This window comes from Rattus norvegicus, chromosome 1 (genome assembly GCF_036323735.1).
Source record: "Rattus norvegicus strain BN/NHsdMcwi chromosome 1, GRCr8, whole genome shotgun sequence".
In the NCBI taxonomy this organism is placed as follows: domain Eukaryota; kingdom Metazoa; phylum Chordata; class Mammalia; order Rodentia; family Muridae; genus Rattus; species Rattus norvegicus.
Genome location: NC_086019.1, coordinates 80,998,136 through 81,016,696, shown reverse-complemented (window position 1 = coordinate 81,016,696; position 18,561 = coordinate 80,998,136). Strand labels below are relative to the sequence as shown.

General features: G+C 41.5%; 1 protein-coding gene across 3 annotated transcripts in view; it reads left to right on the top strand.

Annotated features, from left to right (window-relative positions):
- Vom2r78 (vomeronasal 2 receptor, 78) overlaps positions 1-18,561 on the top strand; it is a 46,874-nt gene that overhangs the window by 10,132 nt on the left and 18,181 nt on the right. For 2 of the 3 annotated variants that reach the window (NM_001099659.2, XM_039085841.1), the window contains exon 3: positions 17,196-18,008. In NM_001099659.2, the coding sequence (NP_001093129.2) occupies positions 17,196-18,008 (813 nt within the window). Of the gene's footprint in view, positions 1-17,191; positions 18,009-18,561 lie in introns of all 3 variants that reach the window. The other variant, XM_063270021.1, reaches the window with a different exon arrangement.

Here is an 18,561-nt window from a genome sequence, read left to right as displayed (position 1 = left end):
TTATCTTTTTTGATGACTTTTAGTTGGAAATTGATTTTATTTGATATTAGAATGGCTACTCCAGCTTGCTTCTTCTGACCATTTGCTTGGAAAGTTGTTTTCCAGCCTTTCACTCTGAGGTAGTGTCTGTCTTTGTCTCTGAGGTGTGTTTCCTGTAGGCAGCAGAATGCAGGGTCCTCGTTGCGTATCCAGTTTGTTAATCTATGTCTTTTTATTGGGGAGTTGAGGCCATTGATGTTGAGAGATATTAAGGAATAGTGATTATTGCTTCCTGTTATAGTCATATTTGGATGTGAGGTTATGTTTGTGTGCTTTTCTTCTCTTTGTTTTGTTGCCAAGATGATTAGTTTCTTGCTTCTTCTAGGATATAGCTTGCCTCCTTATGTTGGGCTTTACCATTTATTATCCTTTGTAGTGCTGGATTTGTAAAACGATATTGTGTAAATTTGGTAAAAATGGAATATTTTGGTTTCTCCATCTATGTTAATTGAGAGTTCTGCAGGATACAGTAACCTGGGATGGCATTTGTGTTCTCTTAGGGTCTGTATGATATCTGTCCAGGATCTTCTGGCTTTCATAGTTTCTGGTGATAAGTCTGGTGTAATTCTGATAGGTCTGCCTTTATATGTTACTTGACCTTTTTCCCTTACTGCTTTTAATATTCTTTCTTTATTTTGTGCGTTTGGTGTTTTGACTATTATGTGACGGGAGGTGTTTCTTTTCTGGTCCAATCTATTTGGAGTTCTGTAGGCTCCTTGTATGCCTATGGGTATCTCTTTTTTTAGGTTAGGGAAGTTTTCTTCTATGATTTTGTTGAAGATATTTACTGGTCCTTTGAGCTGGGAGTCTTCACTCTCTTCTATACCTATTATCCTTAGGTTTGATCTTCTCATTGAGTCCTGGATTTCCTCTATGTTTTGGACCAGTAGCTTTTTCCGCTTTACATTATCTTTGACAGTTGAGTCAATGATTTCTATGGAATCTTCTGCTCCTGAGATTCTCTCTTCCATCTCTTGTATTCTGTTGTTGAAACTCATATCTACAGCTCCTTGTCTGTTCTTTTGGTTTTCTATATCCAGGGTTGTTTCCATGTGTTCTTTCTTGATTGCTTCTATTTCCATTTTTAATTCTTTCAACTGTTTGATTCTGTTTTCCTGGAATTCTTTCAGGGATTTTTGTGTCTCCTCTCTATGGGCTTCTACTTGTTTATTTATGATTTCCTGGAATTCTTTCAGGGATTTTTGTGACTCCTCTCTATGGGCTTCTACTTGTTTATTTATGATTTCCTGGAATTCTTTCAGGGATTTTTGCGAATCCTCTCTGTAGGCTTCTACTTGTTCTCTAAGGGAGTTCTTCACGTCTTTCTTGAAGTCCTCTAGCATCATGATCAAATATGATTTTGAAACTAGATCTCGCTTTTCTGGTGTGTTTGGATATTCCGTGTTTACTTTGGTGGGAGAATTGGGCTCCGATGATGCCATGTAGTCTTGGTTTCTGTTGCTTGGGTTCCTGCGCTTGCCTCTCGCCATCAGATTATCTCTAGTGTTACTTTGTTCTGCTATTTCTGACAGTGGTTAGACTGTCCTATATGCCTGTGTGTCAGGAGTGTTGTAGACCTGTTTTCCTGTTTTCTTTCAGCCAGTTATGGGGACAGAGTGTTCTGCTTTCGGGTGTGTAGTTTTTCCTATCTACATGTCTTCAGCTGTTCCTGTGGGCCTGTGTCTGGTGTTCACCAGGCAGGTCTCTTGCAGCAGAAAAGTTGGTCTTACCTGTGGTCCCGAGGCTCAAGTTTGCTCCTGGAGTGCTGTCTACGAGCTCTCCGTGGTGGCAGCAACCAGGAAGATCTGCACTGCCCTTTCCGGGAGCCTCCGTGCACCAGGGTTCCAGATGGTGTTTTCCTCTGGCGTCAGAGATGTGTGCAGTGTGCAGTCTCATCTGGTTTCCCAGGCGTGTCTGCCTCTCTGAAGGTTTAGCTCCCCCTCCCACGGGATTTGGGTGCAGAGAACTGTTTATCACTTCGGTCCCTTCAGGTTCCAGCGGTGTCTCAGGCGAGGAGGTCCTGCCGCTCCTGGGCCCTCCCCCACAAGTACCCAGAAGCTGTATACAGTTTCCTCTTGGGCCAGAGATGTGGGCAGGGGTGGGCATTGTTGGTGGTCTCTTCCGCTCTGCAGCCTCAGGAGTGCCCACCTGACCATGTGGTGAGGTCTCTCTCCCACAGGGTTTGGGAGCAGAGAGCTGCTGTGGGCTGGCATCCGTGGGTTTGGGAGTCCAGGTAAACCCTGGAAGTGCCCGGTCCTAGAGGAATTTTGCCTCTGTGTGTCCTGAGTTCACCAGGCAGGTCTCTTGCAGCAGAAAAGTTGGTCTTACCTGTGGTCCCGAGGCTCAAGTTTGCTTGTGGGGTGCTGCCTACGAGCTCTCCGCGGCGGCAGCCCACCATCAAAATTCTAATTCAATTCTTCATATAGTTAGAAAGTGCAATTTGGAAATTCATTTGGAATAATAAAAACCCCAGGATAGAAAAAAATATTCTTAACAATAAAGGAACTTCTGGGGGAATTAGCATCCCTGATCTCATGCAGTATTACAAAGCAATAGTGATAAAAAACTGCATAGTATTAGTACAGAGACAGGCAGGTAAAGCAATGGAATAAAATGGAAGACCCAGGAGTGAAGCCACACACCAGAAGTCACTTGATCTTTGACAAAGGAGCTAAAATCATTCAATGGAAAAAAGGTAGTGTTTTCAGCAAGTGGTGCTGGTTCAACTGTAGCTAGGCATGTAGAAGAATGCAAATTGACTTGTGCAAAGCATAAGTCCAAGTGAATCAAGGACCTCCACAAAAACCATATACATACAAACTCATAGAAGAAAAAGTGGAGAAGATCTTAGAACAAATAGGCACTGGGGAAAATTTCCTGAACCAAATACCAATGGCTTAAGCTCTAAGGTCAAAAATAGACAAATGGAAGCTGATAATACTGCAAAGCTTCTGTAAGGCAAAGGACAATGTCTTAAGGACAAAACAATAATGAACACACTGGTAAAATTCTGTACCAACCCTATATTGGATAGGGGGCTAATATCCAATATATACAAAAACTCAAGAAGGTCAACTCCGGGGAGCCATAACCCTATTAAAAATGGGTTACAGAGCTAAATAAAGAAATCTCAGCTGAGAAATACCTAAAGAAATGTTGAATATCCTTAGTCATCAGGGAAATGCAAATCAAAACAACCCTGAGATTACATCTCAAGCTTGTCAGAATGGCTAAGAACAGAAACTCAGGTAAGAGACAGATGCTGGTGAGGATATGGAGAAAGAGGAACACATCTGCATTGTTGGTGGCATTGCAAGATGGTACAACCGGTCTGGAAATCAGTTGGGAGGTTCCTCAGAAAAATGAGCATTGCTTTACCTGAGGATCCAGCTATACCACTGCTGGCATATACCCAAATGATCCTCCAACATACAACAGAGACACATGCTCCACTATGTTCATAGAAGCCTTATTTATAATAGTCAGAAGCTGGAAAGAACCCAAATGCCCTTCAACAGAAGAATTGATACAGAAACTGTGGTACATCTAAACAATGGAGTACTACTCAGTTATCATAAACAATGACTTCATGAAATTCATAGCCAAATGGATGGAACAAGAAAATATCATCCTGAATGTGGTAACCCAATCACAAAAAAAAAAAAAAAATACACATGGTCTGCACTCATTGATAAGTGGATATTAGCCCAAAAGCTGATACAATAAACAGACCACATGAAGTTCAAGAAGAAGGACCACCAAAGAGTGGATGCTTCAGTTCTCCTTAAAAGGGGGAACAAAAATTTTCATAAGAGGAGATATGGAGATAAAGTTTGGAGCAGAGACTGAAGGAATGGCCATTTCAGACCTTGCCCCACCTGGATATACAGCTCATCTATACAAATCCACCAAAACTAGACAATATTGATGAAGCCAAGAAGTGCATACTGACAGGAGCCTGATATAACTGTCTCCTGAGAGGCTCAGCCAGAGTGTAAAAAATACATAGGCAAATGCTAGCAGTGAACCATTGAACTGTGAATGGGCCCCCATTGGAGGAATTAGAGAAAGGACTGAAGGAGCTGAAGTGGCTTGCATCCCCATAAGAACAACAATACTAACCGTCCAGAGCTCCCAGGGACTAAACCACTACCCAAAGACTACAAATGGACAGACCCATGGCTCCAGCTTCATATATCGCTGAGGAAGGCCCTGTTGGGCACCAATGGGAGAAGCCCTTGGTCCTTCCAAGGCTGGACTGTCCAGTGTAGGGGAATGTTTTGATGGAGAGGCAGGAAGAGGAGCTGTTTGGGATAGGGATTAGCCTTATATAAAAGGGAAGGGGGAGCTCCCTGCTCACAAGCCCCATGGGAGAGAGAGCTCATCGCTCAGACAGGTGGGCACTCCTGAGACTACAGGGCAGGAGAGACCACCAGTACTGCCCACACTTGCTTACATCCCTGGCCCAAGAAGAAACTGTATAGGGAATTCCTCTGGGAAGAGGAATATAGGGGCCCTCAAGCTGCAGGTCCCCTGCAGTCTGGACTGGCACAGGTCTGAAGGGACCTGGTCAAACAACTTCCTGCAACCAAGTCCTGTGGGAGGGAGAGCTAGACCTTCAGAGGGGCAGACACGCCTGGGAAGTCAGAGGATAATACTCTCTGCCAACATTTCTAACTCTCGAGGAAAACGCCTAGCGCCATATGGGCCCCTTGTGCACGGGGACCCAAGAAGATGTGGGGCAGACCCCTCTGGTTGCTGCCCTCATGAAGAGCTGAAACCTGCCCCTGAAGAGTGACTTCAGGACCAAGACCAGAGGTAAGACCAACTTTTCTGCTCCAAGTGACCTTCCTGTTGGACTCAGCACACACAAAGGCAAAATTCCTCTGAGACCAGACATTTCCGGTTTCTAGCTGGAGCCCAAACCTATCTGATCCTAGCCCCAGCTCCCTGCTACCAAACCCCATGGGAGAGAGAACTCATCTCCCAGACAGGTGGGCACTCCTGTGACTGCAGGGCAGGAGAGACCACCAGTACTGCCCACCCTTGCCCACATCCCTGGCTAAAGAGGAAATTGTATAGGGCCTCTGGGAATAGGAAGATAGGGGCAGTCAGGCTGCAAGTCCCCTGCAGTCCAGACTGCACCCAGACCTGAAGGGACACAGTCAAACAGCTTCCTGCAAATCACATAGGAGGGAGAGCTAAACCCTCAGAGGGGCATACACGCCTGGGAAGCTAGAGGGGACTACTCTCTGCTCACATTTCTGACTCTAGAGGAAAACGCCTAGTGCCACCTGGGCCCCCTGTGCACAGGGACACAAGAGAAGGAGAAGGACCTTCTGGTTGCTGCCCTCACAAAGAGCTGAAACACAGCATCTGAGGAGCAACTTCAGACATGAGACCAGAGGTAAGATCAACTTTTCTGCTCCAAGTGACCTGCCTGGTGGACTCAGGACACACACCCACAGTAACAGCTGAATACCAGTAGACAGGAAAGACTACACACCTGAAAGCAGAACACTCTGTTCCCATAACTGGCTGAAAGAAAACAGGAAAACAGGTCTACAGCACTCCCGACACACAGGCCTATAGGACAGTCTAGCCACTGTCAGAAATAGCAGAACAAGGTAACACCAGAGACAACTGGATGGTGAGAGGCAAGCATAAGAACCCAAGAAATCAAGACTACATGGCATCAGTGGAGCCCAATTCTCCCACCAAAGCAAACACTGAATATCCAAACACACCAGAAAAGCAAGATCTAGATTTAAGATTACATTTGATCATGATGATGGAGGACTTCAAGAAAGACATAAAGAACTCCCTTAGAGAAATGCAGGAATACACCAATAAACAAGTAGAAGCCTATAGAGAGGAAATGCAAAAATCCCAGAAAGAATGACAGGAAAACACAATCAAACATGTGAAGGAATTAAAAATGGAAATAGAAGCAATAAAGAAAGCACAAAGGGAGAAAACCCTGGATATAGAAAACCAAAGGAAGAGACAAGGAGCCGTACATACAAGCATCAGCAACAGAATGCAAGAGATAGAAGAGAGAATCTCAGGAGCAGAAGATTCCATAAAAATCATCGACACAACTGTCAAAGATAATGAAAAATGGAAAGGAAATCCAGGACACAATGAGAAAATCAAACCTAAGGATAATAGGTATAGAAGAGAGTAAAGACTCCCAACTCAAAGGCCCAGTAAATATCTTAAACAAAATCATAGAAGAAAACTTCCCTAACCTAAAAAAAGACATGTGCATAAACATATAAGAAACCTACAGAACTCGAAATAGATTTGACCAGAAAGAAACTCCTCCCAGTCACATAGTAGGGAAAAAAACCAAATGCATGAAAAAAGAAAGAATAATAAAAGAAGTGAGGGAAAAATGTCAAGTAACAAATAAAGGCAGACCTATCAGAATTATACCAGACTTCCCACCAGAGACTATGAAAGCCAGAAGATCCTGGACAGATGTTATACAGACCCTAAGAGAATACAAATACCAGCCCAGGCTCCTGTATCCAGCAAAATTCTCAATTGAAATAGATGGAGAAACCAAGATATTGCATGACAAAACAAAATTTAGACAACATCTTTCTTCAAATCCAGCCCTACAAAGATACTAAATGGCAAAGCTGAACACAATGAGTCAAGCTTCACCCTAGAAAAGGCAAGAAACTAATCGTTTTGCAACAAAACAAAGAGAAGATAAGCACACAAACATATCACATCCAAATATGCATATAACAGGGAGCAACAATCAGTATTCTTTAATAACTCTCAACATCAACGGACTCAATTCCCCAATAAAAAGACACAGATTAACAAACTGGACACGCAATGAGGACCCTGCATTCTACTGCCTACAGGAAACACACCTCAGAGACAAAGACAGACACTACCTCAGAGTGAAAGGCTGGAAAACAACTTTCCAAGCAAATGGTCTGAAGAAGGAAGCTGGAGTAGCCATTCTAATATGGAATAAAATCGATTTTCAACTAAAAGTCATCAAAAAAGATAAGGAAGGACACTTCATATTCATCAAAGGAAAAATCCACCAAGATTAACTCTCAATCCAAAATATCTATGCTACTAATACAAAGGCACCTACATACATAAAAGAAACCTTACTAAAGCTCAAAGCACATACTGTACCTCACACAATAATAGTAGGAGATTTCAACACCACACTCTCATCAATGGACAGATCATGGAAACAGAAATTAAAGAGATGTAGACACACTAACAGAAGTCATGAACCAAATGGACTTAACAAATATTTATAAAACAGTTTATCCTAAAACAAAAGGATATACCTTCTTCTCACCAACTCGTGTATTTTCTCCAAAATTGACCTTATAATCAGTCATAAAACAGGTATTAAAATATACAGAAAGATAGAAATAATCCCATGCATCCTATCACACTACCACTGGCTAAAGCTGGTCTTCAGTAAAAATAAGGAAAGAACACCCACATATACATGGAAGTTGAACAATGCTCTACTCAATGATAACCTGGTCAAGGAAGAAATAAAGAAAGAAACTAAAGACTTTTTAGAATTTAATGAAAATGAAGGTACAACATACCCAAACTTATGGGACAAAATGAAAGCTGTGCTAAGAGGAAAACTCGTAGCTCTGAGTGCCTGCAGAAAGAAACAAGAGAGAGCATATGTCAGCAGCTTGACAGCACACCTAAAAGCTCTAGAAGAAAAAGAACCAAATACACCCAGGAGGAGTACAAGGCAGGAAATAATCAAACACAGAGCTGAAATCAACCAAGTAGAAACAAAAAGGACTATACAAAAAAGCAACAGAACCAAAAGCTGGTTCTTTGAGAAAATTGTCAAGATAGATAAACCCTTAGCCAGATTAACCAGAGGATACAGAGAGTGTGTCCAAATTAAAAAAAAATCAGAAATGAAAAGAGAGACAAAGCGGCAGACTCATAGGAAATTAAAAAATCATCAGATCCTACTAAAATAGTCTATGTTCAACGAAACTTGAAAATCAACAGGAAATGAACAATTGCCATTCTATCTGACCTTCATAGAAGACCTCATACGAATATTATCCAAAATATTCCACAAAATTGAAACAGATGGAGCACTACAGAATTCCTTCTACGAAGCCACAATTACTCTTATACCTAAACCACACTAAGACCCAACAAAGAAAGAGAACTTCAGACCAATTTCCCTTAAGAATATTGATGCAAAAATACTCAATATAATTCTTGCAAACCGAATCCAAAAAAACATCAAAACAATCATCCATCATGATCAAGTAGGCTTCATCCCAGGCATGCAGGGATGGTTTAATATATGGAAAACCATCAATGTAATACATTATAAAAACAAAATGAAAAATAAATACCACATGATCATTTCATTAGACATTGAGAAAGCATTTGAAAAATTCAACACCCCCTCATGATAAAAATCCTGGAAAGAACAGGAATTCAAGTCCTATACATAACATGGAAAAAGCCATGTACAGCCAACCATTAGCTAATATTAGACTAAATGTAGAGAAACTTAAAGCCATCTCACTAAAATCAGTGACTAGACACGGTTGCCCACTCTCTCCCAACTTATTCAATATAGTTCTCGAAGTCCTAGCCAGAGCAATCAGACAACAAAAGGAGATCAAAGTGATTCTGATTGGAAAGGAAGAAGTCAAAATATCACTATTTGCAGATGATATGATAGTATATTTAAGTGACCCCAAAAGTTCCACCAGAGAACTACTAAACCTGATAAACACCTTCAGCAATGCGGTTGGATATAAAAATAACTCAAATAAATCAGTAGCCTTCCTCTACACAAAAGATAAACAAGCCAAGATAGAAATTAGGGAAATTACACCCTTCATAATAGTCCCAAATAATATAAAATACCTTGGTGTGACTTTAAGGAAGCAAGTGAACGATCTGTATGATAAGAACTTCAAGCCTCTGAAGAAAGAAATTGAAGAAAATCTCAGAAGTTGGAAAGATCTCCCATGCTCACGGATTGGCAGGATTAATATAGCAAAAATGGCCATTTTACCAAAAGCGATCTACAGGTCTAGTGCAATCCTTATCAAAACACCAATTCAATTCTTCAGAGAGTTAGAACAATTTGCAAGTTCATCTAGAATAACAAAAAACCCAGGATAGCTTAAACTATACTCAACAATTAAAGGACATTCAGGGGAATCACTATCCCTGAACTTAAGCAGTATTACAGAGCAATAGTGGTAAAAACTGTATGGTACTGGTACAGAGACAGGCACATAGACCAGTGGAATAGAATTGAAGACCCCGAAATGAATCCACCACACATTTGGTCACTTGATGTTTGACAAAGGAGCTAAAAAAAATCCAATGGAAAAAAAAGATAGCATTTTCAACAAATGGTGCTGGTTCAACTGGAGGTTATCGTATAGAATAATTCAAATTGATCAGTTTTTGTCACTCTATACAAAGTTTAAGTCCAAGTGGATCATGAACCTCCTCATCAAACCAGACACACTCAAACTAATAGAAGAAAGTGGGGAAGAGTCTCGAACACATGGGCACTGGAGAAAATTTCCTGAACAAAACACCAATGGCTTATGCTCTAAGATCAAGAATCAACAAATGGGACCTCATAAAACTACAAAGCTTCTGGAAGGCAAAGGACACTGTTGTTAGGACAAAATGGCCACCAAAAGAATGGGAAAAAAAGCTTCCTGGTTGCTGCCGCTGCAGAGAGCCCGTGGGCAGCACCCCACGAGCGAACTGGAGCCTCAGGACCACAGGTAAGACCAACTTTTCTGCTGCAAGAAAGCTGCCTGGTGAGCTTGGGACACACGGAAGCAGAATTCCTCTAGGACCGGGCACGTTCTGTGTTTACCGGAAGTCCCACACCCTCAGATCCCGGCCCGCAGCAGCTCTCTGCTCCCAGACCCTGTGAGAGAGAGACCCAACCGCCTGGTCAGGTGGGCACTCCTGAGGCTGCAGAGCGGAAGAGACCACCAACACTGCTCACCCCTGCCCACATCCCTGGCCCAAGAGGAAACTGTATAAGGCCTCTGGGCTCCCGTGGGGGAGGGCCCAGGAGCGGCAGGACCCCTGTGCCTGAGACACCGCCGGAACCTGAAGGAAACAGACCGGATAAACAGTTCTCTGCACCCAAATCCCGTGGGAGGGAGAGCTAAACCTTCACAGAGGCAGACAAGCCTGGGAAACCAGAAGAGACTGATCTCTGTACATACATCTCGGACGCCAGAGGAAAACACCAAAGGCCATCTGGAACCCTGGTGCACTGAAGCTCCTGGAAGAGGCCGCACAGGTCTTCCTGGTTGCTGCCGCCGCAGAGAGCCCATAGGCACCACCCCACGAGCGAACTTGAGCCTCGGGACCACAGGTAAGACCAACTTTTCGGCTGCAAGAAAGCTGCCTGGTGAACTCAAGACACAGGCCCACAGGAACAGCTGAAGACCTGTAGAGAGGAAAAACTACACACCCGAAAGCAGAACACTCTGTTCCCATAACTGGCTGAAAGAAAACAGGAAAACAGGTCTACAGCACTCCTGACACACAGGCTTATAGGACAGTCTAGCCACTGTCAGAAACAGCAGAACAAAGTAACACTAGAGATAATCTGATGGCGAGAGGCAAGCGCAGGAACCCAAGCAACAGAAACCAAGACTACTTGGCATCATCGGAGCCCAATTCTCCCACCAAAACAAACATGGAATATCCAAACACACCAGAAAAGCAAGATCTAGTTTCAAAATCATTTTTGATCATGATGCTGGAGGACTTCAAGAAAGATGTGAAGAACTCACTTAGGGAAACACAGGAAAACATTAATAAACAAGTAGAAGCCTACAGAGAGGAATCGCAAAAATCCCTGAAAGAATTCCAGGAAAACACAATCAAACAGTTGAAGGAATTAAAAATGGAACTAGAAAAAATCAAGAAAGAACACATGGAAACAACCCTGGATATAGAAAACCAAAAGAAGAGACAAGGAGCTGTAGATACGAGCTTCACCAACAGAATACAAGAGATGGAAGAGAGAATATCAGGAGCAGAAGATTCCATAAAAATCATTGACTCAACTGTCAAAGATAATGTAAAGCGGAAAAAGCTACTGGTCCAAAACATACAGGAAATCCAGGACTCAATGAGAAGATCAAACCTAAGGATAATAGGTATAGAAGAGAGTGAAGACTCCCAGCTCAATGGACCAGTAAATATCTTCAACAAAATCATAGAAGAAAACTTCCCTAATCTAAAAAAAAGAGATACCCATAGATATACAAGAAGCCTACAGAACTCCAAATAGATTGGACCAGAAAAGAAACACCTCCCGTCACATAATAGTCAAAACACCAAACGCACAAAATAAAGAAAGAATATTAAAAGCAGTAAGGGAAAAAGGTCAAGTAACATATAAAGGCAGACCTATCAGAATCACACCCGACTTCTCGCCAGAAACTATGAAGGCCAGAAGATCCTGGACTGATGTCATACAGACCCTAAGAGAACACAAATGCCAGCCCAGGTTACTGTATCCTGCAAAACTCTCAATTAACATAGATGGAGAAACCAAGATATTCCATGACAAAACCAAATTTACACAATATCTTTCTACAAATCCAGCACTACAAAGGATAATAAATGGTAAAGCCCAACATAAGGAGGCAAGCTATAACCTAGAAGAAGCAAGAAACTAATCGTCTGGGCAACAAAACAAAGAGAATGAAAGCACACAAACATAACCTCACATCCAAATATGAATGTAACGGGAAGCAATAATCACTATTCCTTAATATCTCTCAACATCAATGGCCTCAGCTCCCCAATAAAAAGACATAGATTAGCAAACTGGATACACAACGAGGACCCTGCATTCTGCTGCCTACAGGAAAGACACCTCAGAGACAAAGACAGAGATTACCTCAGAGTGAAAGGCTGGAAAACAATTTTCCAAGCAAATGGTCAGAAGAAGCAAGCTGGAGTAGCCATTCTAATATCAAATAAAATCAATTTTCAATTAAAAGTCATCAAAAAAGATAAGGAAGGACACTTCATATTCATCAAAGGAAAAATCCACCAAGATGAACTCTCAATCCTAAATATCTATGCCCCAAATACAAGGGCACCTACATACATAAAAGAAACCTTACTAAAGCTCAAAACACACATTGCACCTCACACAATAATAGGGGGAGATTTCAACACCCCACCCTCATCAATGGACAGATCATGGAAACAGAAATTGAACAGAGATGTAGACAGACTAAGAGAAGTCATGAGCAAAATGGACTTAACGGATATTTATAGAACATTCTATCCTAAAGCAAAAGGATATACCTTCTTCTCAGCTCCTCATGGTACTTTCTCCAAAATTGACCATATAATTGGTCAAAAAACGGGTCTCAACAGGTACAGAAAGATAGAAATAATCCCATGCGTGCTATCGGACCACCACGGCCTAAAACTGGTCTTCAATAACAATCAAGGAAGAATGCCCACATATACTTGGAAATTGAACAATGCTCTACTCAATGATAACCTGGTCAAGGAAGAAATAAAGAAAGAAATTAAAAACTTTTTAGAATTTAATGAAAATGAAGGTACAACATACCCGAACTTATGGGACATAATGAAAGCTGTGCTAAGAGGAAAACTCATAGCGCTGAGTGCCTGCAGAAAGAAACAGGAAAGAGCATATGTCAGCAGCTTGACAGCACACCTAAAAGCTCTAGAACAAAAAGAAGCAAATACACCCAGGAGGAGTAGAAGGCAGGAAATAATCAAACTCAGAGTGGAAATCAACCAAGTAGAAACAAAAAGGACCATAGAAAGAATCAAGAGAACCAAAAGTTGGTTCTTTGAGAAAATCAACAAGATAGATAAACCCTTAGGCAGACTAACGAGAGGACACAGAGAGTGCGTCCAAATTAACAAAATCAGAAATGAAAAGGGAGACATAACAACAGATTCAGAGGAAATTCAAAAAATCATCAGATTTTACTATAAAAACCTATATTCAACAAAACTTGAAAATCTTCAGGAAATGGATAATTTCCTAGACAGATACCAGGTACCGAAGTTAAATCAGGAACAGATAAACCAGTTAAACAACCCCATAACTCCTAAGGAAATAGAAGCAGTCATTAAAGGTCTCCCAACCAAAAAGAGCCCAGGTCCAGACGGGTTTAGTGCAGAATTCTACCAAACCTTCATAGAAGACCTCATACCAATATTATCCAAACTATTCCACAAAATTGAAACAGATGGATCACTACCGAATACCTTCTACGAAGCCACAATTACTATTATACCTAAACCACACAAAGACACAACAAAGAAAGAGAACTTCAGACCAATTTCCCTTATGAATATCGATGCAAAAATACTCAACAAAATTCTGGCAAACCGAATCCAAGAGCACATCAAAACAATCATCCACCATGACCAAGTAGGCTTCATCCCACGCATGCAGGGATGGTTTAATATACGGAAAACCATCAACGTGATCCATTATATAAACAAACTGAAAGAACAAAACCACATGATCATTTCATTACACGCTGAGAAAGCATTTGACAAAATTCAACACCCCTTCATGATAAAAGTCCTGGAGAGAATAGGAATTCAAGGCCCATACCTGAACATAGTAAAAGCCATATACAGCAAACCAGTTGCTAACATTAAACTAAATGGAGAGAAACTCGAAGCAATCCCACTAAAATCAGGGACTAGACAAGGCTGCCCACTCTCTCCCTACTTATTCAATATAGTTCTTGAAGTTCTAGCCAGAGCAATCAGACAACAAAAGGAGGTCAAGGGGATACAGATCGGAAAAGAAGAAGTCAAAGTATCACTGTTTGCAGATGATATGATAGTGTATTTAAGTGATCCCAAAAGTTCCACCAGAGAACTACTAAAGCTGATAAACAACTTCAGCAAAGTGGCTGGGTATAAAATTAACTCAAATAAATCAGTAGCCTTCCTCTACACAAAAGAGAAACAAGCCGAGAAAGAAATTAGGGAAACGACACCCTTCATAATAGACCCAAATAATATAAAGTACCTCGGTGTGACTTTAACCAAGCAACTAAAAGATCTGTACAATAAGAACTACAAGACACTGAAGAAGGAAATTGAAGAAGACCTCAGAAGATGGAAAGATCTCCCATGCTCATGGATTGGCAGGATTAATATAGTAAAAATGGCCATTTTACCAAAAGCAATCTACAGATTCAATGCAATCCCCATCAAAATACCAATCCAATTCTTCAAAGAGTTAGACAGAATAATTTGCAAATACATCTGGAATAACAAAAAACCCAGGATAGCTAAAGCTATCCTCAACAATAAAATGACTTCAGGGGGAATCACTATCCCTGAACTCAAGCAGTATTACAGAGGAATAGTGATAAAAACTGCAAGGTATTGGTACAGAGAAAGACAGATAGACCAATGGAATAGAATTGAAGACGCAGAAATGAACCCACACACCTATGGTCACTTGATTTTTGACAAAGGAGCCAAAACCATCTAGGGTATAGCTTGCCTCCTTATGTTGGGCTTTACCATTTATTATCCTTTGTAGTGCTGGATTTGTAGAAAGATATTGTGTAAATTTGGTTTTGTCATGGAATATCTTGGTTTCTCCATCTATGTTAATTGAGAGTTTTGCAGGATACAGTAACCTGGGCTGGCATTTGTGTTCTCTTAGGGTCTGTATGACATCAGTCCAGGATCTTCTGGCCTTCATAGTTTCTGGCGAGAAGTCGGGTGTGATTCTGATAGGTCTGCCTTTATATGTTACTTGACCTTTTTCCCTTACTGCTTTTAATATTCTTTCTTTATTTTGTGCGTTTGGTGTTTTGACTATTATGTGACGGGAGGTGTTTCTTTTCTGGTCCAATCTATTTGGAGTTCTGTAGGCTTCTTGTCTGCCTATGGGTATCTCTTTTTTTAGATTAGGGAAGTTTTCTTCTATGATTTTGTTGAAGATATTTACTGGTCCTTTGAGCTGGGAGTCTTCACTCTCTTCTATACCTATTATCCTTAGGTTTGATCTTCACATTGAGTCCTGGATTTCCTGTATGTTTTGGACCAGTAGCTTTTTCCGCTTTACATTATCTTTGACAGTTGAGTCAATGATTTTTATGGAATCTTCTGCTCCTGATATTCTCTCTTCCATCTCTTGTATTCTGTTGGTGAAGCTCGTATCTACAGCTCCTTGTCTCTTCTTTTGGTTTTCTATATCCAGGGTTGTTTCCATGTGTTCTTTCTTGATTTTTTCTAGTTCCATTTTTAATTCCTTCAACTGTTTGATTGTGTTTTCCTGGAATTCTTTCAGGGATTTTTGCGATTCCTCTCTGTAGGCTTCTACTTGTTTATTAATGTTTTCCTGTGTTTCCCTAAGTGTGTTCATGTCTTTCTTGAAGTCCTCCAGCATCATGATCAAAAATGATTTTGAAACTAGATCTTGCTTTTCTGGTGTGTTTGGATATTCCATGTTTGTTTTGGTGGGAGAATTGGGCTCCGATGATGGCATGTAGTCTTGGTTTCTGTTGCTTGGGTTCCTGCGCTTGCCTCTCGCCATCAGATTATCTCTAGTGTTACTTTGTTCTGCTGTTTCTGACAGTGGCTAGACTTTCCTATAAGCCTGTGTGTCAGGAGTGCTGTAGACCTGTTTTCCTCTCTTTCAGTCAGTTATGGGGACAGAGTGTTCTGCTTTCAGGCGTGTAGTTTTTCCTCTCTACAGGTCTTCAGCTGTTCCTGTGGGCCTGTGTCTTGAGTTCACCAGGCAGCTTTCTTGCAGCAGAAAAGTTGGTCTTACCTGTGGTCCCGAGGCTCAAGTTCGCTCGTGGGGTGCTGCCCAGGGGCTCTCTGCAGCGGCAGCAACCAGGAAGACCTGTGCCGCCCCTTCCGGGAGCTTCAGTGCACCAGGGTTCCAGATGGTCTTTGGCTTTTTCCTCTGGCGTCTGAGATGTGTGTGCAGGGAGCAGTCTCTTCTGGTTTCCCAGGCTTGTCTGCCTCTCTGAAGGTTTAGCTCTCCCTCCCACGGGATTTGGGTGCAGAGAACTGTTTATCCGGTCTGTCTTTCAGGTTCCGGCGGTGTCTCAGGCAGGGGTCCTGCCGCTCCTGGGCCCTCCCCCACGGGAGCCCAGAGGCCTTATACAGTTTCCTCTTGGGCCAGGGATGTGGGCAGGGGTGAGCAGTGTTGGTGGTCTCTTCCGCTCTGCAGCCTCAGGAGTGCCCACCTGACCAGGCGGTTGGGTCTTTCTCTCACCGGGTCTGGGAGCAGAGAGCTGCTGCGGGCCGGGATCTGAGGGTGTGGGACTTCCGGTAAACACAGAACGTGCCGGGTCCTAGAGAAATTCTGCTTCCGTGTGTCCCAAGCTCACCAGGCAGCTTTCTTGCAGCAGAAAATTTGGTCTTACCTGTGGTCCCGAGGCTCAGGTTCGCTCGTGGGGTGCTGCCCAGGGGCTCTCTGCAGCGGCAGCAGCCAGGAAGACCTAGGATGAGGTTTTTAATATGATATGCTGCTTACACTTTTATGCAGCCAAATGTTGTTTACATTTTTAAATTTACTTTGTTCTGATTATCTGTTTCCTGAGGAGGACAGAGGCAGATATCCACAGAGTATTTTGGAGCCTTATCCTGAAGGAGATCTATAGTATCTTTATGTGAGTCACAACCTCTAGTGTACAAGGAATGCCTACATGTAGGGCAAGACAAGAAAAGATGTTCCTAAAAGCTAATCAGTTATGCATCAGGCTTTCCTGTTAAATAGTAGACAAATATTTCTGGATTAAGGCGTAAATGACTTTTAAAAAACAATTAGGCAAATATCCCCAATTTGTAAATATATTAAAATCTCTCCAAACATTGAATACACAGATATCAAGACAAAAGCTGAATGACAGAATGGAAGTTATTGTAACATGCAAATGTGTTTTATTATATCTTTGTGAAACAGTTATGTTTGCTGTTCCCCTTAGAAGTGGATGTACCAGGCTTCCACATTTGCTCATTTGAATTAGTGATGAGAGGAAAAGTCATAGGTAAACAACTGTTTGTAGTTAAATATGAGTACAAGTTTTTTAAGTGCACTCCACCTCATGCTGCTCCCTGTATTGCAGTTCCTTCAGATTTCCTATGGACCTTTCCATTCCATCTTCAGTGATAATGAACAATTTCCATATCTCTATCAGATGACCCCAAAGGACACATCACTAGCATTGGCAATCATCTCCTTCTTACTTTACTTCAACTGGAACTGGGTTGGGCTTGTCATCTCTGATAATGACGAAGGCAATCAATTTCTCTCAGAGTTGAAAAAAGAGACCCAAAACAAGGAAATTTGCTTTGCCTTTGTTAACATGATGTCAATCCATGAGCGTTCATTCTGTCAAAAAACTGAAATGTACTACAACCAAATTGTGATGTCATCCACAAATATTATTATCATTTATGGGAAGACATACAGTATCATTGAATTGAGCGTCAGAATGTGGGAATCTCCAGTTATACAGAGGATTTGGGTCACGAAATCAGAGTTGGATATCCCGACAAGTAAGAGAGACTTAACTCTTGGCACATTCTATGGGACTCTGACATTTCTACACCACCATGGTGAGATACCTGGATTTACAAATTTTGTCGAGACATGGGACCATCTCAGAAGCAGAGATTTAAATCTATTAATACCAGAGTGGAAGTACTTTAGCTATGATGCCTCAGGATCTAACTGTAAAATATTGAGAAACTATTCATCCAATGTCTCATTGGAATGGATAACAGAACAGAAGTTTCACATGGCCTTTAATGATTATAGTCATAGCATATATAATGCTGTGTATGCCATGGCCCATGCCCTCCATGAGAATAATCTGCAAGAGGTTGATAATAAGGAAATAAGAAATGGGAAAGGAGCAAGTACTCACTGCTTGAAGGTAGAGTTTCTTTATTTTTTCTATTTTTATTGGATATTTTCTATTTTTATATTTCAAATGTTACCCCCTTTCCTTTACTTCCAACCCTCTTCCCCCTACTTATATGAAAATGCTCCAACTCACCCCCACCCACTCACAAAATCCTGTCATTGCTCTACATTTTCCATCTCGTGCAGAATTACAAGTTTTGTTCAGTATAGGCTTCTACAATAGGATGTGATGATTTTTTAAAAATTCTTCAGTTTGTCGTATGTTTCCCTTTTAATTTCTGATTCTGTTAATTTGGACACAGTTGCTGTGCTCGCTGGTTAGTGCGGCTAAGTGTTTAGGTATATCTTCTTGATTTTTCTCAAAGTTATAGCTCCTGGTTTTGTTAAATCCTTGTATAGTTCCTTTTGTTTCTACTTGCTTGATTTCAGCCCTGAGTTTGATTTTTTTTTCCTTCTGTCTACTCCTCTTGAGTGTATTTACTTTTTTTTGTTCTTGAGCTTTCAGGTGTGCTATAAACCCCTGTCAACCTGATAGTGTATGCATGCTCCAGTTTTTTCTTTGT